At 41.7% G+C, this 25,194-nt stretch overlaps 1 protein-coding gene across 1 annotated transcript in view; it reads right to left on the minus strand.

Moving 5' to 3' along the window:
* LOC311223466 (protein diaphanous homolog 3-like) overlaps nt 1-25,194 on the minus strand; it is a gene marked incomplete at its 3' end in the record, with an annotated part of 594,292 nt that overhangs the window by 538,098 nt on the left and 31,000 nt on the right. Inside the window, exons 2-3 of the mRNA XM_084308253.1 lie at nt 2,566-2,598; nt 868-1,062 (exon numbers count right to left, since the gene is read on the minus strand). Of these exons, the coding sequence (XP_084164379.1) occupies nt 868-1,062; nt 2,566-2,598 (228 nt within the window). The remainder of the gene's footprint in view (nt 1-867; nt 1,063-2,565; nt 2,599-25,194) is intronic.

Below are 25,194 nucleotides of genomic sequence, written 5' to 3' on the forward strand. Positions count from 1 at the left end.
ACCACCCATTATGCACTTTATTATTTAAAATATTCTGTTATGTACAGTGTTATGTGTTATGTGTTCATGTATGCATTATGTACTACGGTCTGTGGGAGCTCCCCTGAAATTTCGTTGTATACTGTGCAATGACAATTAAAAGTCTATTCTATTCTAATAACATAACGTTTTCAGTCTGTTCATCTCACTTCAATCATTTTTATTGCAGAACATGGTATTTTCTCAAGCAGACAGATGTAAACACTGTAATCTGTGTTGCATGTACCTGACAAACTGAACTGTTTGTATTACAGTCATATTCCAACTTAACTGAATGCACACGTGTGCATGGACTACTGTACTATTACAGGTATTGAAATTAACAATGCAACTTCCTTATACAAAAAAAAATAAATAAAAATTTGTTTTATGAATAATTAAATATCGATACTTGGCGTCCCCGTTTCGATACAGTATCGCCACGCAAAGTATCGCGATACTACTACGTATCGATTTTTTTCCCCACCCCTAGTGAACAGACTTCTCTTCAGAGACATTGACATAAGTTACAAACTAAGACCAGTACTGTGAACTTTAACTAAATTACTGTTTCCAGGGGCGCCCCAGTGGCGAACCACATAGCGCACGGGCGACCCGGGTTCGATTCCCGAATCCGTCGTTATTTCCCGAATGTCTTCCCCCCGCTCTGTCTCCCATTTCTCCTCTGTCTCTCCCTGCTGGACTGCCCAGTAGTAATAAAGCGATAAAAAACGCCAAAAACAAATCTTAAAAAAAAAAAAAAAAAATTACTGTTTCCTCATTTCACAGGGTAGCTATGTGGAGTCATACGGATTGTGTTCTTTACAGTGCAATGATGAATGAACGTACCATCATCTTCTCAAACAGAGCCAGGATCTCTTTCTCCGAGGTGATCTTCGATGACAGCTCCTCAAACTCGGCGGAGGTGGAGGTGGAGGTGGAGGAGGACATGGACCAGTCGTTGGAGGCATGTTTGGCGCTCGATAGGTGCGAACGGTCCTTCTTACTAGTGCCCGGTATCCGGATACTGGCAAACCTGTCCAGCTGCACAGACATAAAAAAAATCACAATAGGCCTCAGGGTGAAAGGTGTTTAGGTGTAGGCCCAAATAATATGAGCATTATAGCAGGAAAAAGAGGAACAGCATTTAAGATCTTGTATGACAATCAATATCACTATTAAAAACAACCAATACGTCACCTAAAATCATAGTCCGTAATTGACCTCTCAAACCCTGCCCTCTTTTCTTGATCCTCCAATAACAACCGTCGCTTCCCTCAAGCAACAGTTGTGATTTGAGGATCAAGAAAAAAGGGCAGGGTTTGAGTCAATTGTGTGTATTACAGCAAATATATAGATTTTTAAATAAATAAAAACTTGTCAAAAGTCCAGAATGGGGATCCAGTTTTAAAGGGGTCCCTTGACCTTTCACCTCAAGGTATCTGAATGACAATGGGCCCAATGGAACAACAAGCCTCTCATCTTTAGAGTCATACCTAATGTAGCAGCATGCAACTACAGATGCCAGCCAATAAGAGAGTGCTTGAAAGACCAGAGAAACTTGCCACAAAGACCTTGATGAGTGGTGGCTAATTATCAATCTTGGAAATCAAGGAAACTGAATTTGTAGTATCTTTAACTCATTCAACGCCAGTCACGAGAAAACTCGGGTTTTAATCGTTATTTCTTTTATTAGCTATATCAATTAATTTTTCATCCATCCAGCCTGATGTTATCATTGGGAATAGGTCTGAGCTCGCAAAAGGGCAAATACTGCCGCCTACGCCTTCCAGCCGTATATATAAAATCTTGCGTTAATCTGATATTTCTTTCTACCGCGATCTAAGCTCTGTGTGTGTGTGTGTGTGTGTGTGTGTGTATGTGTGTGTGTGTGTGTGTGTGTGTGTGTGGCTGTTTACCGTTGAGTGCAGGAGGCGGCGGGGGGAGCTCCACGCTACGAGGGCCATTTCATGTATGCATGAGGAAGGAATATAATAATGATAATCTAGCGTTGATTTCAGGAAGATTCGATAATCAGGCGAAAAATGACAACGTGTTTAGTGTATTCCACTAAAGGGCTATTATCGCGTCTTTTCCTGGGATTACTAAGAATCACCAAAACTATACTCATTCAAAACGGTATAAAACGGAAATGTACGGATGAAAAAACAATCCGTTTTGTACATGTTGACTGGAAGCAACTCACTGACAATCGACGGGTGTATTAGACCCATAGCTATAATATAAGATATATTTTAAGCGGTCGCAAATCTCGCAGTCTCCCCATTGATTAAAGCGATGGCGTTCTAGCGCCCTCTGGCGCATTAAGCGATGGCACAGAATGAGTTAAGTATAAGAATTTCTCTTAAATTCGTTCAAGCAAAAGAAAGTGTCTTTAAATGGGCATATAAACAATTAGTGTTGGCATTGATCCCTTTCAAGAGCTGCAAGATCTGGTACAGTACGACGTGAAAAAGTGTCATGCTTTTAGTAACACAGGGCAGGCAAAACAGATGTGTTCACATGAAAAGAGTGCTCAGATCTTACCACGTTGTCCGTGACATTTCTAAATTGTAAATGCTGGAAAAGTGGAAAAAAAGAAAATAAAAATAATCAGGATATTGAAAGATATGACTTCATGAAATCAAAAGGATAGGATACCCATAAAGGTAACATTGTTACCCCATTATAAGGATACCCATAAGGTAACATTGTTACCCCATCAACAACACAGCAAAGTCTCCAATAAACCCATTACTTATAATAAGCATGAGTTATTATTGCTGAAAAGAGTACCGCAATCAAGTGGCCTAATGTTGAGCGGAGTCAATCAATTTAATGACATTAGCACAAAGAAAGGTAAAGGTAAATTACATATTGCATAAATCAAACAAAAATGCCTTTTTAACACGTTGGACCTATAATAAATTGTTGTTTCCCTTCCCCCTCTCCGTCTCTTCCCTTCATGTCAGGACTGGGCATCCACAGGAACATCATTGCACACTCAGCCACAATAAAATCTTACAAGCCTATTCGCTGTAGCTTTTTGGATGAAGCAATACAACTTTGGGGGGCGTGGCTGTAGACTGCTGTGGGTTGTAAGTGGCAAATTGTAGAATTGTGGATGTTTTGTTAGACATTCTAGTAGGGACGCTTCTCCCAAAACCATCATTTGATTTTAGAACCTGGACATGATGAGGTTTGTCTTAAAAAACGACTGGTGATTTAATTCCTACTTATCACACAACTACTCTAATTAACTTAATCTGTCCAGTTAATGTGACAAACAATGGGAGTTTCCATGCAATTATAAAAACACAATGCATCATTGTAGACATTTAGCCTAGATGTCAGGCATTTAGCCAAGGCTGTGAGAAACACTTTGAAGCTTATTTCGTACCCTATGTATATTTACGGAATATTTAATACTTCCTATTTTGCATAAGAGAAGTCAAATACAGTGGCTTTTTTGGTAGATTTCAGACAGGACTGTGCCAGGGGCTGCATCAGTGAAACAAGACGCCACAGCAGCTGGCAGCATACACATCCTGTGATAGCATCACCTCACAAACGATAAAGAATCTAAGTAAGTGTGGTCCCTTAGGGCAGGCAGGTGGGGAGGGAGGGGGCATGCAGTGTGTTTGTGTGCATCCACATTTACATTTAGGTTTTGTTTTTTGTATAATAATAAAAATACATACACATATAAATAGATAAATGAATAAAACAGTAGCCAAAAGGTACTGAAGGCAAAAAAAGAGTGCTGAAGGAAATTTTACAATGTCCAGTTGGCAAAGAAATTAACTCTTTCGCGGTATACTCGGGTATTGATCCTTTGATATTCTCCTTTGATCCCCGTTCTATATCGTCAGCCGGAGCCATCTAGGTGTCTATGATTCATCTACCTACGTTGGAATTGCAATGACGATCGAATATCACCAGGTGGCAGTATCGCCTACCTTTGAACTGGAATGGCTTGGTGTGGATACATGTTTTCCTTTTTTGGCAAGGGCTCCTCATCCTGCCTGAACAGAGAGAACAGCGATCGCCTCTAAATGTGGTTGCCTGAAGCGTATTTCCCATATAAACGTGTATAGATACAGTAGATACACTGGTAATCGTGATGGCGATGCGATCACTTGGAATTATTCTTTTTGGAATACCTTCTGGCTAAGGTAAGGTATATTCTATGTCTATTTTACCGAACCTGAAACATGTTTTTGTAACGATTACAGTTTTGTGTTTTACCGGACGTAAAAGATGCTCGACAAACACGATCACAGTTTTGAGTTAAAACGTAAAAAAAATTTAACTAGAAGAATATAAGCAATAGTAGTCAAGTCAAGTCAATAGTTTTATTTGTCACGGCATACAAGCATACAGTGAAATGTGGGGGGTCATGCTCGAGCGATTGTGCAATAATACAATTAATAAGAATAAGACATAACAGGTATAATGTACATAAAGTTTACAAAAAGCATGGTAAGACATGCTAAGGTCCTGCGATAGTGCAATACAATGTTAGCTACGGATGAGGCACTGGGTCTTATGTACACTACTATACAATGCTATACTATACAATCTACAGTTATACTATGTGTCCTTATGCTAACTTGCTATATCCATCTATTTACTATACAAGAACCACTCCCGTTCTTTAAAAAGTAAAGTGACCTTTTCATTGTGTGTGAATGAATGAATGAATGAATGAATGAATGAATGAATGAATGAATGAATGAAAACTTTATTTAACAGATTGCAGAATGGGTACAATACAGTACGGCTCAATACATACAATTGTTAAGGGGATGCAGACCTGAGAAAGACGTTTGTCTTGTTTCCATCAGGGTCCCCCATTTTCAATTCATATAGTGACCGTTGAGTGTGAGCGTGTGCAGCATGTGTGTGTGTGTTCATGCTAAAGTGACTGTTAGTGTGTGAGCGTATACAGTGTGTGTGTTAAGGCCTCTACATGCTACAGCAACTTCAAAGCAACTTCAACACAACATCAGCGCGATTTCAGCGCGGTTGTTGTTTAGGGTCTTGTAGACTGTGTTGCGAGGAATCTGCGTACATGTCTCCAAAATCTAACCTAAACAACCGTTGCGTTGATATTGCGTAGCAGTGATTGGTTGGTTAGCGAATGGGGGCGGGGCTGTCATAGAATAATATAGGTCTCGCAGAGAATACCATCCGCCATTGTTGTAGCCAGCCAGCGTTGATGCTAAATAATTAGCGTCACATAGCTGGCCTTTTTCTGAAAACCCAAGCACATATTGTTCCATAGCATACGCCTTCAGTTGATCATGACAAATCCTCTCTTACCTTGACGATAAAAAAGCCTCCATAATTTAGTAAATAAAGCTGTAGCCAGCCAGCTAGCATTGGTGCTATACAAAATGCTATCCACATTAGCTACATAGCTAACCAACTAAATACAATGGTATCCTGAGGTAACTTTAACGTTAAATACAACGTTTGCTAGTCGAAATGACTGGACACACACAGGGACAAGTTAAACATCAATCAATTAATTTATTCCAATAGGTAGTTTGAGCTGCATGTGAGCCGGTCTTTCTCTCCTCTCCATTGGAAACTAATGAAGTTACGTTAAAAAGCAAAGAACCGGCTGACAAAAGTTAAGCTGCTAGCAACAGACACTATAATACTTCCGGTCGGGGAATTTCAAAATAAAAGAGCGACGACTAAAAGCACCGGAAATACGTTTATTTTGTACATTATCTAACGTTAACACGAACCTAAACTAACTTTAGATTAGTTTATGTTCGTGTAACGTTAGATATTGTAAAAAATAAACGTATTTACGGTGCTTTTAGACTCGCTCTTTTATTTTGAAACCCCCCGCCCGGAAGTAAAAATTATGCTTATTTTTCTGCTTGTTATCAATGGGTTGGTTGAGAAGGGAAGCGTCATCTATCTAGGGAACCTAGCTACATATGGGGTACAACGTTACATAGGCTGCGCGTTGATTTTGCAGAAGCATAAAGGTAGAATGTCTGCAACACTGTTGCTTTGTCGATGTTGTGTTGAAGTTGCTTTAAATTTGCTGTAGCATGCAGAGGCCTTTATGCACGTGCTCATGTGTGCTTGTGTGTGGAGAGTTCAGTGTTCAAGACTCTGATGGCCTGGGGGAAGAAGCTGAGCCGAAGTCTCTGTCCTAGTTGCTGGTGTTCGCAGGCGTTTGCCTGACCGCAGCAGCTTGAACAGGCTGTTGTTGGGGTGGTGGTGAGGGTCTTTCATTATTCTGCAGGCTCTGGATTTGCACCTCTTGTTATATAAGACCTGCAGGGGTGGTAGTGCAATACCCGTAGTACGCTCAGCTGAGCGCACCACTCTCTGTAGGGCCTTCTTGTCCTGTGCCTTACTGTTTCCATACCGGGCAGTGATGTTTCCAGTCAAGATGCTCTCTACAGCTCCGGAGTAGGACTGGAGTATCTTCCCCGATACTCTGAACTTCCTTAACTGTCTCAGGTGGTAGAGGCCATTTGTTGTGGTACAAGCTGAGCCTTGAAAGAGCAACAGTCTTTGTTCTTCAAGACTGAAATGGAGCTCCTTTATGTAGGCTATGCTACTGAAATATTGTTTCTAGCAGTGACCAGCTGCTAATATCAGTCAGTAACCAAAAACCCTCCATGATAGGGAAGAGGTGTGCAAGGTTTTGAGTCATTCTGCCACATGGTGTCGCTACTAGGGTTGGGTACCATTCACATTTGAATCGATACCTTTTTTCGGTATTTTAGTCTCAAAAAGATTTATCTACCTACCTCAGTTGTAAGAAATGTGTCCAAACTTCAAATGATTCATTAACATTATTATTTATTTAGAACAATGTTAATATTTATATAATATATAATGTTGCAGTGAGCGTTGTCTGCATCTAGCTTTGTAAAGTGTAACCACACCTGCGACCGTTTTCGGCTTGCCATTGCCCCTACTGCTTTGTTGTTGAATCAAGTCAAATCCTAGGTAAGCTGTATTGTGCGGGTGAACGTGCGGCACACTTCATAGGTTTCGTTTTGCGGTAAACGAAATAATTTTTTTTTTATTTACCGAAATGTGGCACCAGTGGATCTCACGTGAATCGGTACTCAGTAGTACCGATGTGATTCGGTCGATACCCTTAAAAGTACCGGATTCGGTACCCATCCCTAGTCGTTACTCACAAAAGAAAATTCACTGATGGAAACATATTTGCCACGTTAGCATTAGTGTGATATTAGCGTTACGTTTAACGCACATTTAACAATTGCATGAAAAGACCAACCTCTGGCAATATTAACACTGAACACTGTTCAGAGCAACATGTACAAGGACAATCAGTGCAAACTAGGCCTACTGTAAATATTAACTTCCTGAGAAGTCCAGGCCAAATCTAGATTTGGAGGGCCTTTGCAGGTTTTGTAGTCAGAGTGATATTCCACTGGCTTCCTATTTCAACTCCACGTCTGACAGCTTAGTGATGCTTTGGCTCAAATGAATGGCAGCTTACAACAGACAGTCCCCTCTGGGACCAGTGCTCTCAGAAATCTCAAGATGAACTTGTTCATGTAATACAACCGCTGTCGTTGAGAGCATAGCATGGGGAAAATACTTGGGTCTAATCAACACTTTTCAGAACTTTAATTGATAGGGAAAGGTTATGTTTAGTCTCTCCTTCAAATGCTACAGCAGAGCGTGAAAAGCCTGGAGACATCAATCAATACATTTCAGTCATTAATTAACATAAAAATCCACCAGCCTAAAATAAAACATGTCAACCTGTCAAAACAGCCCGCTAATGAGTTTTCTGAGATTAACATTCTTTTTGTTCTGAATATGGCAGAAGAGGATAGAAAAAGGATAGAAAGTGTGGGATAATGACAAGCAGTCGCCAACAGAGCCCCGAGAAGTAATCATTTTCACCCCTCCGATCAATTCGACGACGTTAGTCCACTATGTGAGAAAGAAATATGTGCTGTATGCAAAGTCGTTGATGTGGCGAGATAACTGGATGCATAATTATGGAAAAGGAAGTAGTAAGAGGCTGTCAAACTTTGTTTCAGCGCCCACACCCCCTGACAGCCGGGTGTTATGGAGTAGGCATCCACTTGAAATCAAGAACTCATTTAGAAATTTGACAGCAATTAGGGATCGGCGGTCTTTGATTTTATCCGTAACACTCTAAATAGAAGATCCGCATTACAATCCCCAGGAAAATGCGGAGTGTTCCTCCTGATGGCTCCACCGCTTTCCATTCTCATTATTATGCCTACAGTATATCGTTGGCCCTCGTTAAAAAATTTGCCTACGGTACAGAAGTAGAGTGGAACTGCTTTGGTTTATAAAAATCATACTGGCCGATATGAGTCACTTTCTTTCTATTTACTTTGTCCCCGAAATTGGCTAATTAGAAAAAGGAAAAAAAGTACACAACACACTTTTAAATAAAACAAAACACATCCAGTATTTCAAAAGTACAACCAGAGTCTGTCTAGAGGAGGAGGCTCTGCCATCTCTTTGTATCTAATCATCCCTATATCTAAGAACATGATGTGCATTTCGTGTTTTTTCTTTCATATTTGAAGTCACTGGTGAATTACTGGTCAAAACTAAAGGGACAACTTTGTGATAGAAAGATGCATTCCACATGGACACCTCCTTCTTTCCAGCTTAAGTTTGAACACATGCAACACTACATCACTCAAGGTAATTCTCTGCACCATTGGTCTGCACTCTCTGGATGGATTCAAATGCTTTTTTTGTCATGCCCCATACATACACTACACCAAGAAGAGTGTGCAAGGATTCATAATCAGGTACAGTATGTCTTGATACCTCAACAGATATGCTAGGGGTGCACCGATATATCGGTCGCGTATCGGTAACGGCCGATATGTGCCTTGTTGACTGCAATCGGCTTATCGGCCGATAAGGTGGAGCAGAGCTAAGTTAACATTATACTGGTTATCATGCTTATATTGAAACACGTTGACATTAGGGCCGTTCTTTCAACCTAAAAGTGCACTTTCTTCAACCTCAAACCTAAATTCCTTAGCGACCTGTGTTGCCAAAGTAAACAAATCAGCTTGCACATTCGAGACACACGCATATGAAACGAGTCATACGGAACCAATAACGTATAACAGAGGCTGAAATTAGACCAATATGACTCACAAACTCACGACAGTAGTACACAACTACACATACAGACGCACAAAATGTATTCTGCATTGATTAAGTGATAATCAAACCCCAGCTTAAGCCGTTAAACCCCCTGTAGTGAATCGCGAAGCCAATACACACACACAGTCGAACTGAAATGGTTTACCAAACATACACTCCCACAGGGAGCGAAATTAACTTTTTGACTCACCGGCCAGTGGCGGGTAGATGGGAAGAGTCTACCCGCCAAGCATATTTCTTACCTGCCAAACATTTTTTGATTAAAAAAAAATATATATTTTATATAATTTTTTTTTTTTAAATAAAATATATATTATATAATCATACTTGTAGTTGTATTATCTGCGAGACATCGCCACCACGCAATAAGTCAAAATGCTTGCTATCTGCAAACAGCTCCACTGTCTCAGGGTTCCCACGCTTGCCTTGAATTTTTTTTCCATACTACCTCCTGATTTTCCAGGTACCATATTAAGTGATGATCTATAGGCCCCTGAAGTTTTCCACCCCCATCCGCGCCCCCCCTCCCCTCACACACACAACCCCCTAGGACACCTGACTACTTACTTGATTTAAAAGATGTACCAGTCAAGTCTACATTGTAAATGCTTAGAGATTATGTCTTATTGATAATATCAATGCATGAAATAATGCAACAAGCTGTAGATGAACAACAATTTATTGAACTGGAACACATGAGCACTGGGATTGATATATGTTCTCTCTTCCACTCCTCTCCTATCTCATCCTGTCCTCTCCACACCTCCCCTTGTGTCCGCTCCTGTCTTCTTTTCCTACTCTTCTCAACTCCTCGTAATCATAATCGAAATTAATCGTTGTGAGGTTGCATCGTTTCACCCCTACTACTCTTACTCTGTAAAAGCGTTTGTAAAAGCTTTTGTAAATCAAACTGGTTATCGTTATGAGAGCTAACCAGGGGCGGATTTAGGATTATAGGAGATCCGGGGCTTAGCCCAGATAGGTGCCCGCTTTTTTTTTTTTTTTTCTAATTTGTTTTTGCAGGCAAGTGGCAGATTTTTTTTGAATTTAATTAACCTGTACGTGCAATTTCCTGCAATATAGAGCCTTCAATCTTGACCAATAAAGCTGCTCTTTTCACTATAAAACTCAGTTAACCGGTTAGATTTATATATTGGGGGGGGGGGGGTATATCATATTTTTCATATGATCAAAAAGTGGTGGAGCAAGAGCATACCTTTGCTCCCCCAAGTTCAATAGTGGGAGAGCAGAGATGCTCCGAATGCTCTTATGGCCAGGCGTCTATGATTCACTGATACAAAGTAAAATAGTGCAGTGCAATAAAATAGTTAGTAAAATAGAATAAAATAATGCAATAGTGCATTGCAATAAAATAGTTATCGTATTTTTTTGGGAGGCCGGTAAGGAGTGCATTACGGTAGTCGAGTTGGCTTGAAATAAAGGCATGGATCTGGTTTTCAGCGTCCTTTTGATTTATAAATGCTATGTTTCTAAGGTGGAAGAATTAACTTGTTGATTGTGATTTAAAGCTTAGGTCTGAGTCTACCATGACACCAAGACTTAACTCACTGAAATACAGTTAGCAGCTGGATAGACCACAGATGGAAATTAGCTTCTGCTAAATCTGGTGCAAACATATTTTCATGTAACAATGATGAATTGTCAGAAAAAATAATAATTTTTTTTTTTTTTTTTTAAATAGATTCGGGGCTTTTCAGAAAACATTCGGGGGCTTGAGCCCAAGTAGCCACCCCCTAGCCCCGCCCCTGGAGCTAACGTTGGCTAGCTACTGTACCTGGTGCTGGCTAACTGGCTCGTTATGAGAGCTAACGTTGGCTAGCTACTGTACCTGGTGCTGGCTAACTGGCTCGTTATGAGAGCTAACGTTGGCTAGCTACTGTACCTGGAGCTGGCTAACTGCCTCGTTATGAGAGCTAACGTTGGTAGCTACTGTACCTGGCGCTGGCTAACTGGCTCGTTATGAGAGCTAACGTTGGCTAGCTACTGTACCTGGCGCTGGCTAACTGGCTCGTTATGAGAGCTAACGTTGGCTAGCTACTGTACCTGGCGCTGGCTAACTGGCTCGTTATGAGAGCTAACGTTGGCTAGCTAGTTAGCAAGATTGCACTGCTTACTAACTAACGTTGATAAACCCAGGTTTACCACACAGTTAAAACACAGCTACTTACATTTGAGGATAAACTTGCATAAGAAGTTTCACTCAAGTTTCACTGTAGATGCCAAGGCTCCATTGGCTCACCAAGCTGCCTGCATCAAATTCCAACATCCAATATACCATATAGGATGCCAAGAGCATGCTCTACAACATGGGATCAAGTTCAAGTTCAAGTTCAAGTTCTTTAATAGTTGTCATACAGAAGTACAGAATACTTTCATACAAAATGCTTCTTACTGTTACGCTCCAGAGACTGTGCTAGACAAGATAGTATCAAATAACATAATAACATAATATAGCATGAATTTAGAAGAAGAAAATGAGGTCACAGTGTTCGGTATAGACATATGTACAATGTTCTGAGTTACCATATAATATACAATACACAATACTATGCAGTGTACTAATGTACAGTACTATCTAGTGCAAAGCAGAAATGGGATGAGGTACAATTTTAGGTACAATTTACAGTAAGGTGTACGAGTTGTAGTGCAATCCTTCATCCATAAATATAAAGTGTGGGGAGTGGGTGCTACAGTGTGTTTGTTTAAAGTGGGTGTGTGCTATAAGTGTGTGGGGTGGGTGCTACAGTGTGTTTGTTTAAAGTGAGTGTGTGCGTGTGGATGTGTGTGCTATGTGCTTGGTTGTTGTTGTGTAGTGTTCATTCATTGTTCGTTTAGCAGCCTGATGGCCTGGGGATAGAAGCTTCTTCTGAGTCTTTCTGTGCTCGCCTTGAGACTCCTGTATCGCTTGCCTGACCGCAGCAGTTCAAAGAGGCAGTTGTTCGGGTGACTGGAGTCTTTAATGATTCTCTTAGCCTTGCCCTTGCAACGCTTGTAGTAAATGTTCTGGAGGGTGGGGAGCCCCCCTCCAATTGTGCGTTCGGCTGAACGTGTCACTCTTTGTAGTCTGCTTTGGTCTTGTGCAGTGCTATTCCCAAACCAGGAGGTGATGTTGCCGGTCAAGATGCTCTCTATTGTACATGAGTAGAAGTTCTTAAGGATCTTCTGGCTGACTTGGAACTTCCTTAGGCGCCTGAGGAAGTAGAGGCGTTGTCGTGCCTTCTTCACAACACTGTTAATGTGTGTGGTCCATGTCAAGTCCTCGGATATGTAGGCTCCGAGGTACTTAAAGCTGTTGACTCTCTCAACCGGTGCCCCGTCGATGCTGAGGGGGCTGTAGTCCTTGACCCCCGACCTCCTGAAGTCCACAATCATCTCCTTTGTTTTGCTGACGTTCAGGGAGAGGCTGTTTTCCTGGCACCATCCCGCCAGGACCTTGACCTCTTCCAGGTAGGCCCTCTCGTCGTTGGCAGAGATCAGGCCCACCACCACTGTGTCGTCAGCAAATTTGACGATTGTATTGCTACTCCGCTGAGCCACACAGTCGTGTGTGTACAGGGAGTAGAGGAGGGGACTCAGAACACAGCCCTGGGGGGCCCCTATGTTGAGGGTGATGGATGAGGAGGTGCAGTTGCCTGCTCTCACCACCTGGGGTCTGCCAGTCAGGAAGTCCAAGACCCACTGGCAGAGGTCATAGCCCAAGCCCAGGTCCCTGAGCTTGGCTATGAGTATGGAGGGGACTATGGTATTGAATGCCGAGCTGTAGTCGATGAATAGCATTCTCACATAGTTCCCCTGCCTCTTGTCCAGGTGTGATGCTGCTGTGTGCAGCACATGGGATATGGCGTCCTCCGTGGACTTGTTGGGGCGGTATGCAAATTGCAGGGGGTCCATGTTGATGGGGAGGGAGGAGCAGATGTAGCCCTTTACTAGCTTCTCGAAGCACTTCATGGCTATGGAGGTGAGAGCTACAGGGCGGTAGTCGTTGAGGCAAGCAGGCTTGGATTTTTTGGGTACAGGGATAATAGTGGACTTCTTCAGGCAGGTGGGGATGACAGCCTGTTCTAAGGACAGGTTAAATATGTCAGTGAATACTGGGGCCAGTTGGTCGGCACAGACTTTTAGGACGCGGCCGGGGATGCCGTCTGGACCTGCTGCCTTCCTGATATTCACTTTTTTAAAGGTCCGCCTCACCTCATGCTCTGTTACCCTGAACACTGCGCCTCCATCAGCAGCCGACCCCCCCCCCCCCATTGCCGAGGCTTGTGAGCTGGTGTTGTTATTACCAGCATCAAACCTCGCATAGAAGGTATTGAGGTCATTTGCTAAGGAGATGTCACTGTTCAGTTTGAGGGAGGCGCCTTTGTAGTCTGTCATCGTTTTGAGCCCCTGCCACATAGCTCTAGAGTCAGCTTGTTCAAACTGGAGTTCAATTTTATCCCTGTAGCGTCGTTTGGCCTCTGACACTGTCCTCCTTACGTTGTATCGCGCCACCTTGTGGTCATTCATGTTGCCTGCCTCTAGGCCGTCGTTGTATGCTTTGGTGCGCTCTCTCAGAGCTTCACGGACGGATTTGTCTACCCAGGGTTTTTGATTTGGGTAAACTTTCATTTTGGTAGTGGGGATTTTCTTTCACCCTAGTACAAACATAGTCCAGCACTGTCTCCGTGTAGGCATTAATGTTATCTGTGTCGCGGAACACAATCCAGTCTGTGTGGTGAAACACTGACCATCTGACTGATCATCCATTTCTATCTACAGTAAAAGCTGTTCACGTGTAAAGGGTTTTTATAAACTCATGTTAATTCTGTGCTCAATAGTTACATTTTATTACACATCATCCAATAAAATTTTCCAGGACAACTGTTTCTATTTCCATGTAATTGGTCACTTTTGCTCAGTTTCCATGCCTTTCCATACCTGGAAAATGAATCCCATGAATCCCATGTTTTCCATGTTTTCCAGGTCCGTGGGAACCCTGTGTCTGTGTGTGTATACTTGAGTAGCCTCCAGCTCCAGCAAGGATTCTCCGGCCCTGCAGCTAGACCCTATATTCAGCTAGACCCTACATTCAGCATGCAAGGATTCTCCGGCGATGCAGCTGGACCCTATTTATAACGTTACGGGTTCTTTTGTCAAATCACATTCAACATGCCCTCAGCTAGAATACGCATTCAATCAATGTTATAAGACATTGATATCAGGAGCTATCTGTAGCTACTGCTAGCCCGGTAGATAACGTTAAGACATTTTAGTTTACTGGGACAGATGGATCTAACGTGAGCTAGCTAAGCTAGCTAACGAGGGAACGGAGGTATTATGCACTCGAGTCGACTATTGCTGGAGCATTTGTTGATATCAGCAGCTATCAGTAGCTAGCCAGCTAGATACCGTTAGACAATGCCTCGTCATGTATTAAACTAAAAGTGAATAGTTGACTGGGTCATTGTTTAAACAGTAACAGTAGCTCATGGAGGTCCGATATAGACTAGAGCAGACTGCCCGCATATCGCAATGGTGGCGTTTCAGGAAGTAAACAAGCCAAATGAGAGCTTCCGATTCGTCATTTGCTTTCTTTCTCATGAAACAAGTCACGTCACTCTACTGTGATTGGACCGTTGACTTGAGTGCAATGTGGGACTTGTAGTTTTTTAACGATCTCGCGGCGGAGAAAAAAAAGACGAGCGCGGCTATAATCTGTACTCGCACAAGAGTATCGTTATGAACTACACGTCTACACGCCACACGGCGGGCAGCCCTCTAAGTGTCAAGCGCCAAAGGTAAAAACTGGGCGCCCCTGGCGAGCGGCAGGCTTTAGTTTCGGTCCCTGCACTCCCAGCATTCATATCTCGTACGTTCATCTTCCAATCGCTTAACCATAACATAACTTACCGGTACCCAAACAACGAGTCCACTCATGCACGAATCCATTTTAAAACGTTAGAAAATCGCTCTGTTTCCCGATTCCTCAATCATCCAATGTCTGGAAGTGGACCCATGGTCCATTTGATCTTAATAAACAGATGGCCATCGGTCCATAACCGCATTCTATAGAAGAATAAGTAGTGATGCACGATATATCGGCCGCCGATATGGCAGTTTTTTTACACATCGGTATCGGTCCGATATCAGAGCCAGAGAATCCTTTATATATATATATAAAAAAGTAAACGTTTTTTTTTCTTTTTTTCTTTTACATGTTTTGGCCTTAAATAGTTTCAAAATATCAGTCATTTCTGAAAAAAAATTATAATGCATTTTGGAAAATGGCTCTTTATTTGGTTATCATAAAAAAGTGTTTTCTATACAGAGATATCGACATCTGTAAATATCGGTATCGGCCACAATTTTCACATCGGTGCATCACTAAGAATAAGTCTTTATTTGTCGTGCAGATTAATACACACATGCGAGATGAAAGACCCAAAGGAACACGAGCGTTCCTGCTCTGACTGAGAGAGGGAAAGACAGACTGCCCTGCCCTCTGCTGGCGCGTGCTGTGCAGTACAATCAACTCTGGGTTAGTGTAATACAGGGGTCTCAAACTCAATTTACCTGGGGGCCGCTGGAGGTAGAGTCTGGGTGAGGCTGGGCCGCATCAAATATTCCACAAAAAAGGGGTTTCAAGTATTCCAAAAATAGCACAACTGATCCAATCTTCTCAATCTTTAGCAATAACATTTAAGAACATGAACAGTTCTTCAGAACATGAACGGTTCTTCAGAACATAGGCTTCTCAGTGGTGTCAGTGGACTCATCCACAGCTATGGAAATGCACTGTGCATTTTTGTATTCTATCACAAAGCTGTTTAATCAAATCACCAGCCAGTATTTCAGTTATTCTGGTTGCTGTGCTATCTGAGGGGGATTTGCTTTTGTTTGCCTTCAAACATGGTCTCCATCACTTCAGTCATACATTATTTTATTATGTAATAATAATAACTTTATTTGTATAGCACTTTTCATACAGAGGTTGCAGTTCAAAGTGCTTCACAACAGTAAAAAATACAGGCATAAGCGAGCATAAAAAGATAGACAGGTAGCAAGGTATGGCAAATCACAGTGTTTCACATTAGGATCTAGCATCCCAATAGGCTCTCCGCTTACAGTTTTCAGTAACACAAATAGTAAAAAATAGTTTAAAATGATTCAGTTTAAAAATAGTCAAAAAATTATAAAATAGAACGGACATAAAAAATACAGGCATGAGCGAGCATAGCAAGGTATGGCAAATCACAGTGTTTCACATTAGGATCTAGCATCCTAATAGGCTCTCTATTCAGTAATATAAATAATCACAGTGTTTCACATTTGGATCTAGCAAATAATAAAAATAGTTTAAAATGATTCAGTTTAAAAATAGTCATCAGTAAGAAGTAAAAAGTGCAATAACCGACACATGAATTTGATAGGCAGTGTACAAGAGTAGGCAGGGTAAGAATAGTGCAGGTAAATACAAGTTGTGTCAGGATATCCCTGATGTTTCCTCTTGCCACTAGGTGGTAGCAGATATCTATCAGTGAAATGCCTGAGCAAAGAGATAGGTTTTAAGCTGTCTTTTAAAGATGTCTAGCGAGTTGGCTTCCCTGATGTTTTGGGGTAGTTTGTTCCATAGTTTTGGGGCATAGTAGATAAAGGCTGCATTACCGATCCTCTTTTGACTGCTTCTGGGAGCCTCTAGTAGTCCAGCAGCTGATGATCGCAGTGTTCTTGCTGGTGTGTAATTTATTAGAGTGTTGGCGATGTAGCTAGGTCCCTGTCCATTTAGAGCTTTGTATGTAAGGAGAAGGACCTTAAAGTCAATTCTAAATGTTACAGGAAGCCAGTGTAAAGCAGCTAAGACTGGACTAATGTGCTCTCTCCTTTTGGTTCTAGTTAGCAGTCGGGCTGCAGAGTTTTGGATTAGCTGAAGCCTCTCTGTGGTTTTCTTAGGGAGACCTGTGAAAAGTGCATTACAGTAGTCTAACCGGCTAGATATGAATGCATGAATTAGCTTCTCAGCATCGTTCTGATTAATAAATGGTCGTACTTTTGCTATATTTCTGAGATGGAAGAACGATGTTTTCGTCACTTTGCTAATATGAGAATTGAAGTTCAGTTCTGAATCTATGATAACCCCGAGACTAGTGACCTCAGATTTTATCCAAGGGGTTAGTCCTCCCAGGTTCTTTATTAATGTTTCTTTTTTAGTTTTGGAGCCGATAATTAGAATTTCAGTTTTGTTCTCGTTTAGTTTCAGGAAGTTCTTACTCATCCATTTATTTATTGCCAGTAAGCAGTCTGTAATGGAGCTAATCGCTGTATCATTTGGTTCAGCAGATATGTACAGTTGTGTATCATCCGCATAGCTATGGAAATCTACATTATGTTCTCTGATGATATCACCCAGCGGTAACATGTAAAGGGAGAAGAGTAAAGGACCTAACCTAACTCCCTTGTGCAACTCCATAGTTGTTGTCGTATATATCAGACATGTGATCTCCTAGTTTAACATAGAATTTCCTCCCTCTGATGTATGTTTTAAACCAGCCCAGCACATGTTCTGAGAAACCGACATGGTTTTCAAGACGATCGATTAGAATATTGTGATCGATTGTATCAAATGCTGCACTGAGATCTAACAGGATAAGGATGGAGATCTTATTCTCGTCAGAGTTTAGTCTGAGGTCACTGATTATTTTGGTGAGGGCAGTTTCAGTGCTATGATATTTTCTGAATCCTGACTGAAATTCTTCTAAGATGTTGTTTTCTTCAAGAAAGGAATTTATTTGAACTGAAACTATCTTTTCAAGTACTTTACTAATGAATGGTAGGTTGGATATTGGACGATAATTAGCCATTTCATTACTATCCAAGTTAGGTTTTTTTAGTAATGGCTTTACAACTGCTGTTTTAAAGGCATCTGGGAAAATACCAGTCCTAAGGGAAGTGTTTATGATATCTAGCACAGGGCTTGAAACACTATTAAATACCCGTTTGAAGAAAGCTGTAGGTATAGGGTCAATGTCTGAGGTGGAGGAGTTACATTCTGAGACAGTTTTGCAGAGTACATCTAATGTGATGCATGTGAAACTTCTCATGGTTACATTGTGCGGTTTGCCGCAATCAGCTTTATTTCCATCATGAGTAATGCTGGCCCTGATCAAGGTTATTTTGTTGTTAAAGAATAGTGCAAGTTCTTCACACTTAACCGTTGATGACTGAGGAGGTGTAGGGGCAGTGTTGAGTAGTACATTAATAGTGGAAAAAGGATTCTGGAGTTTCCAGCATTTTCTGTAATGATTTTAGAGAAGTAATCTTTCCTTGCTAAGCGGATGGTTTTATTATAAGCAGTTAAAGCATCTTTGTATATATCACAGCATATGGTGGTTTTTCTCCATGTTCGCTCCGCTGCACGACATTTCCTTTTTTCTTTGTTGACAGCATTATAGTTCAACCAGGGCGAGGCTCTAGTTTTCTTCTTTTTCGTTTTTAATGGGGCGACAGAATTTAATATAGATGACATTGCATCATTGAGATTTTCTACCATTTCATTTAGAGAGCTGTCATGATTGTGTGGTTCATGTAGTCTGATAAGATCAATGAACTTTGATTCAGCTTTGTCATTTAGGAGCCTCTTTTTAACTATGATTTCTTTTTTTGTTTTAATAAGGGTTATTTGAGTATCAAAAAATATACAGTGATGGTCGGCGAGAGGTAATTCAGTTATTGAGATATTTGTTATGCTTAGCCCAGTTGTTGTTATAACTAAGTCTAGTGTATTCCCAAGCCTGTGAGTTGCATTTGTTATATGCTGTATTAGGTCAAAGCTATCCAGTAGATTTTTTAGTTCTATAGTTTTGGAGTCTGTTTTCTTATTAAAATGGATGTTCAAGTCTCCATTTAGGATCACCTTATCATATCCGGTAACACATAGTGAGATCAGTTCAGAGAGCTCCTGTATAAATATTGGTGAGTGTCTAGGCGGGCGGTATATTGTGACAATAATAGTTGATTCTGTTTTTAGTTCAATGGCAAGATATTCCATTGACATGAACTCGCCTAGTTCTGTGATTCTAAACAAGAGTTTTGAGGAGAAGATTGCTGCAACTCCTCCGCCCCTTTTATTTTTTCTGGGTATTTGAAAAAAGTTATAGTCTGGTGGACAAGCTTCTATCATTATTGATGTAGCTATGTCATTATTTAGCCATGTCTCTACTAGGCAGATGCAATCTAAGTTATTTTCTTTAATCAGATCATTTACTAAGAATGTTTTATTATTCAGTGATCTGACATTTAGGAAAGCTAATTTTATTTGTTGGACTTCTTTAGAGGTCTGCTTTGGCTTGACCTTGATGGCCCTGAGGTTAATAGCAGGTAAACGCATTGATGGCGTATATTTTTCACCATGCCATTGGCTGGTTATGATTACCGGTATGTTTTGAGAGATGGCATGGCAATTGTGCTATACTGCACCGTACTGACTGTACTGTGCGCTTTCGGGGACATTTGATCTGACGAGGTGGCCTTGTGTGATATGGGGGGGGGGGGGGGGGGGACGCCTTGTGCTGCTGCTGCACTTCATGGTGAGATTGTGTCCTTCGTGATTATCTCTCGTGCTGGTATGAGTTTAATATTCTTGGAGGCCATTAAGGCATGACGCATGTTTGCTGCTAGGAGCTTTGAACCTAAGCGATTTGGGAAGAAGCCATTTCTTTGAAAACGTTCTGGGTTATTCCAGAAAACATTGAAGTTGTCAATGAATTTCAGGCCGTGTACAAGACATGCAGCCCCTAACCATGAATAAAAATTTAGGAGTCGACTGAAGGCTTCTTGTCCTCTGCGAAAGCATGCAATTGGTCCACTGATGGACACATCAGTGTCTATGTACACAGACTGATGTTTGTCTAGTGTGTTCATTAAACTTGTGAAATCGTCTTTCAAAGTCTCTGTGCCAGTCTTCTTTCGCAGGATGTCAAACGATCCAGAGTGAATGACAATTTTTGTTATGCCCGGTCTGATTAGTGTTGGAAGTATTTCGGCCAGCTCTTTCACAGATGTATTGTCTAGACAGATATTTTCTGTGTTTGCCATCTCCACATACCTTGTTGTGGAATCTCCAATCAGTATGCAGTCTATTTTCTGTGTGAAGTTAGCATTTTTCTTTCCAACAGTTTTGGGGCCGTTTGTTTTTGGGCTAGGCCTAGTCTGCCGGTTCTTACCACAGTCCTGTGGCCTTGGTGAAGCCTTCTCAATAGCCGGCATGTTAACGCTGGTCCCGTACCTTCGGCGTTGGCTACCGCAACGTTCTCCTCGGCGCATGATAGTCTCTTCGCTGTTAGCCGTTAGCTCGATCTGGGTCGTGTTTGCTAGCCGTGTCGCTCGTGGCTCTGTTTTCCTCATCGTCTCGTCGTTAGCGTGTGCTCCGATGTGCCGGCTGTTAGCTTCGCTAACATTAGCGTGAGCTCCGGCATGCAAATTGTTTGCTTCGCTAGCGTTAGCGTGAGCTTCGGTATTCCTGCTATTAGCGTCGTGAGCTCCGTTCCGCTCGCTGTTTGCTTCGCTAGCGTCGTTAGCCACGCTTCTATGTCTCTTTGCTTTTGGTGTTGATATGCGTGTTTCCGAGAGTAGGTTGAAACTATTTCCTGGCGGTACCTGGGGCGAGGTAATAGTCGTGTTCCTGGTTCGTTTATTTCTCCTTTTATCCTTGACGGTGGTCTTTGGTCTAGCTCCTTGCTTGTGCCAGGGACTGTCTTTTGGGTGGTGCTGTACTGTAGCTAGTCTAGGCCAGGTCTCAACCATGGTATCGTTGGCTGTATTTGTAGTAGCTTCATAAATAGAGTCAATGAGTCGCTCATCTTGTTGGATTTGGTGCAGGGTAGAAACCTGAGCCTCCAGCTCTACAATCATCATACTCATCTTCAAGCAGTTAGTACATTCTGTGGGAGAGCCGAGTCCCGGCATCTTCCCTTATTTCCTGTCTTTTCAGGTTAGGCTAAACTGAAGCTAAGCTAGGTACTTAGCTGGTGGTGGTGGTGGTGATGATGATGGTGGTGGTGGTGATGATGGTGGTGATGGTGGTGGTGATGGTGGTGGTGGTGGTGGTGATGGTGGGTCACTTCACAACCGGGGTATCCGTCGCTCTCTCCTAAGCATTGCGGTCCGTTGCTCTATTACTCACACGACCAAACCACTGTCGTCTTCCGTCTCGTTAAAACTCAAAATAACAAGGAAACCGCTGTATTCCTCGTCTTTCATAAATATCCTCCTTCAGTGGCCGGCATAGTCCTTTGTGTGTAGCTGATAAGACGGCTCGCTATTCCTCCCACGTACTCGTCCCACGTACTCGTCACTGTGGTCATAAATCTAAATAGATACGAAAATTCACAGTTCTGGAGAAGTACCATAGGAACTGGAAGTTAACGTACAGAGTAATTAAAGTTGAAAGGGCTGTAATAAATCATTATAGTAACGATAGGCAGAAAAAATGCGGAGCGACAGTAAAAAGCAGCTTGCTTTGCGGAAGCAGGAAGTAGATGTATCTCTGATGTATGCATCAGAGAATGGCTTCTTGTGTTTAGCCAAAACCCATGCCACTGAGTGAGGACTTTGTTGCTTTTTCTCGTTGTGACATAGATTTAACAATAATTATGCTTGCAGCTTGATATGATGATTTCATTCCATTTATTTGGGTGGTTCTTGCACTGAATTTTGAGGAAAGGTTGCATCAAAATAACTGTTTTGTCTCGTAGTGGCGTTTCAAATTGCCACTCTTGACAAGAGCTACCGTTTCTTGGCATATTAGGCACATTGGTTTGGTGCTGGGAGGATGCACGCATATTTTTCAGTCCATTCACCTTTGAATTGCAGCGATTTTCACTGTCGACTTTTCTTTTACTGGCCATCTTTGAACATGCCACATTTTTCTACTAGCTGCCTGCTGGCAAAATTAGGCTACTAGCTACATTTATCTCACGGAGATAAAACTGGGAACGAGGTTACTAGCTACAGTACCTGCAGATTAGACTACCTGTAGATGCGCTGTCAACTCTCGCTCTGACTCGAACCGTTGAAAGAGACGACACGCATTCCGTGAAGACCCGCCATACTCTGCCTCTGATTCGCAGACTGTGGGGGGGGGGGGGGGGGGGGGGGGAACGCTGACGGGACGCTGAATGTGATTGGACCAGAGTAGACAGACGCAGACAGTGGAGCAGTGCTTGCAGAGGAGATAGCGGATAATTTTGAGGATGCCTGCCATATGCACTGGATGACAGGATATATTTTCCTTCCACTTTACTTGGTATCACTCCGGAATCACGTTTCAACCAAATCACTAACGTAACGTTGCTGTCATGAGCCTGCGCTATGGTAGCCTACAAGTGATAAAATAAATAAAACTTTCAACTCGCGTAACGACTCGGCAAAAAGTTGCGCGCGGGCCGCACTAGGGCTGTCTTAAATACTTCTAAGCTTCGAAGCTTTGTTCGATGGGCATGATTTCTTTCTTTTTTTGCTAAATCAACTCTGCCTCTCTTTGTTAACTACAACAAGCAATGCTGTTTGTTATTTAAGATGAGGTCGGACTCGGCACTGACAGATTTGTGTTCATTTTGCTGCTTTTATAAAGCCTCAAATGACGTCTTACAATATTTCATGAAAGCAAAGTGTTTTGTTTGTCTAAGATTTAAAAAGGTTTAAACTTTACAGCACTGACAAAGTTGAACAAAGTGCTGTACAAGTCCCACAACAACATCCATTAAAAAAAAAAAAATAATAAAAAAAAATTATCTCAAAGCTTCGAATGCCAAAAACAAATTCGAAGGTCAGCCCTACATATTACTAGTCACAATACTGTATAAAATATATCTTTTATATTTATTTTATACAGTATTGTGACTAGTAATATGGTATCGTGAGGCCTCTGATGTTTCCAACCCCTACTATTAATCATGTACTGTGTCCGCTTGTTTTTGGTTGTCCAACACCCATTCAATATTCAGAAAAGCCTTGCAAGTTTGGTTAACCTGTTCCACCCCAGGTGAAAATCTGCATAAAATGTATACCTAGGTAAATGGAATATTGCTCCACTTCTACAAGGGCTATTTGCATATTCTTGGTATCTAGGAACATCTATGGACCTCAATGAATGTATTCTCAGTGTCAGAAATATTGTGTCTATTACTAGGCTTGCTTAAATTGTGATGAAACAAAGGAAAATATGAATTATGATTTTTCTTTTCATCTTTGACAGTGAATAAAACCATGATAATAATGACCAAACTTAAAAAACTGCCATTCAGTACCCTCTTGAGATCATGTGTACAAAAGATCTAAGGAAATTAATAAAGGGAAGATGATCAAATTGAAGGTTCTGTATATACAGTACTGAATTCTCCCATCCGGACCAATGCAATTTGAAATATTATTATAGAATATAGAATATATGCTTATACATTACCTTATTATAGCCAATTCGCACATTTATATATATATACATATAGTATCTTTTTTTAAAAAAAAATTTTCTATCTTTCTTCCCCTCCTTTTTCCCGATTTTTCTCCCATCCCACCCTTCCTGGTTGTTGCGTACTTTCCCCTACTGTTGGTCCGGGAGACCGGAGACTGTCACATGCTTTCCTCCGACGCATGTGCAGCCTGGGGCAGGCCAACCTGGCCGCGCAGGTTCTCACCGGGGAGAGTGTAGCGTGTGGGAGGCCACACTATCTCTCCTCAGATCCAACCCTCGCTGAGCAGGCACCCCGACCGAACTGTAGGGGTCGCTGTCCACAACGCCCAGGACCCACCCTTCAGCTTCCCACCCCCTGATACAGCCAATTGTATCAGCGTGAGAGGACAGCCAAGCTGATAGCAACGCCGGGAGCTGGATTCGAACAGGCGAATCCTAGTGTCTCCCGGTGTTGGTGACGAACGTAATCTCCGTGCGCCACCTGCCCTCCCACATATAGTATCTTTCAAATGGCCGAGTTCAATTTGGATATAGTATCACCAGGCTTGCATAATAACAGATACTGATATTTACTGTAATCGACTGTAATATTTTATTTCCCCCACAGTGTAACCATATTGAAACTAATTTCAGATCTAATTCTTCTTACATGTTAACAATAGTGTGGAGAAACTGACTGCGTTTCAATATTTGTCAAAAACGTTACCTTTTGTAGCTTATTATCGCGAATCATAACAATTATTGATATGATTCATTCAGAACGCTGAACTTTTAACCACCATAGCGGACCACAGGAAGTGTAGATTGGAGAAATTCCAACGCTGGCAGATAGCTAGCGAGGTCCTCTTCAAAATGGCCGCAAAAAGATTCCAATTCCGATGGGTCAACATTTCCATATCCGGTTCCGGGTCAAAAAAACGATTTCACATAAAAAACTTAAAATGATATAAACTCACTTTTAACCTATTGCTAAACTATTGCCAACCTAACGTTTTACATTCTACATGTATTTGTGACATAGTAGTGATAATAATACTTGAAAACGGTTGATTTTAAAATCACAATTTTTTTTTCAATCTTCATAAAACTATAATAATAATTTAATAAGGTCAAAAGGGGTCGGTACCGACCCTGTCGAGTGGAACAGGTTAAGTAATGATTGCCTGTGGGTATATCTTAGGGATGCACTGATATGAAAATTCACGGCCGATACCGATTGTTCAAATAACACAATCGGCCGATACCGATATTTGTGCCCTGGCCAATAAAAAAAAATCTTCCCATTCGAATCCGAACGAAGCTTCGAAGTATTTAAAGGGGACATACATTGCTATTCCTAGCACTATTTGGGCAACTTTACACAATTCCTGTGAGTCTATGGAACACCTCTGTAAGGTTTCAAGTACTCAAAAGCCCCATTTTTCTCACTTTGAATTTCAGGCTATGTTGGCCTGGCTCCGCCCATAAGCACTTTGAGTGACAGTCATCCACACAGTCTGCGAGTGGGGGGGGGGGGGGGGGGGGGG

The sequence above is a fragment of the Notolepis coatsorum genome, assembly GCF_963971535.1.
Source record: "Notolepis coatsorum genome assembly, chromosome: 2".
NCBI classification, from domain to species: domain Eukaryota; kingdom Metazoa; phylum Chordata; class Actinopteri; order Aulopiformes; family Paralepididae; genus Notolepis; species Notolepis coatsorum.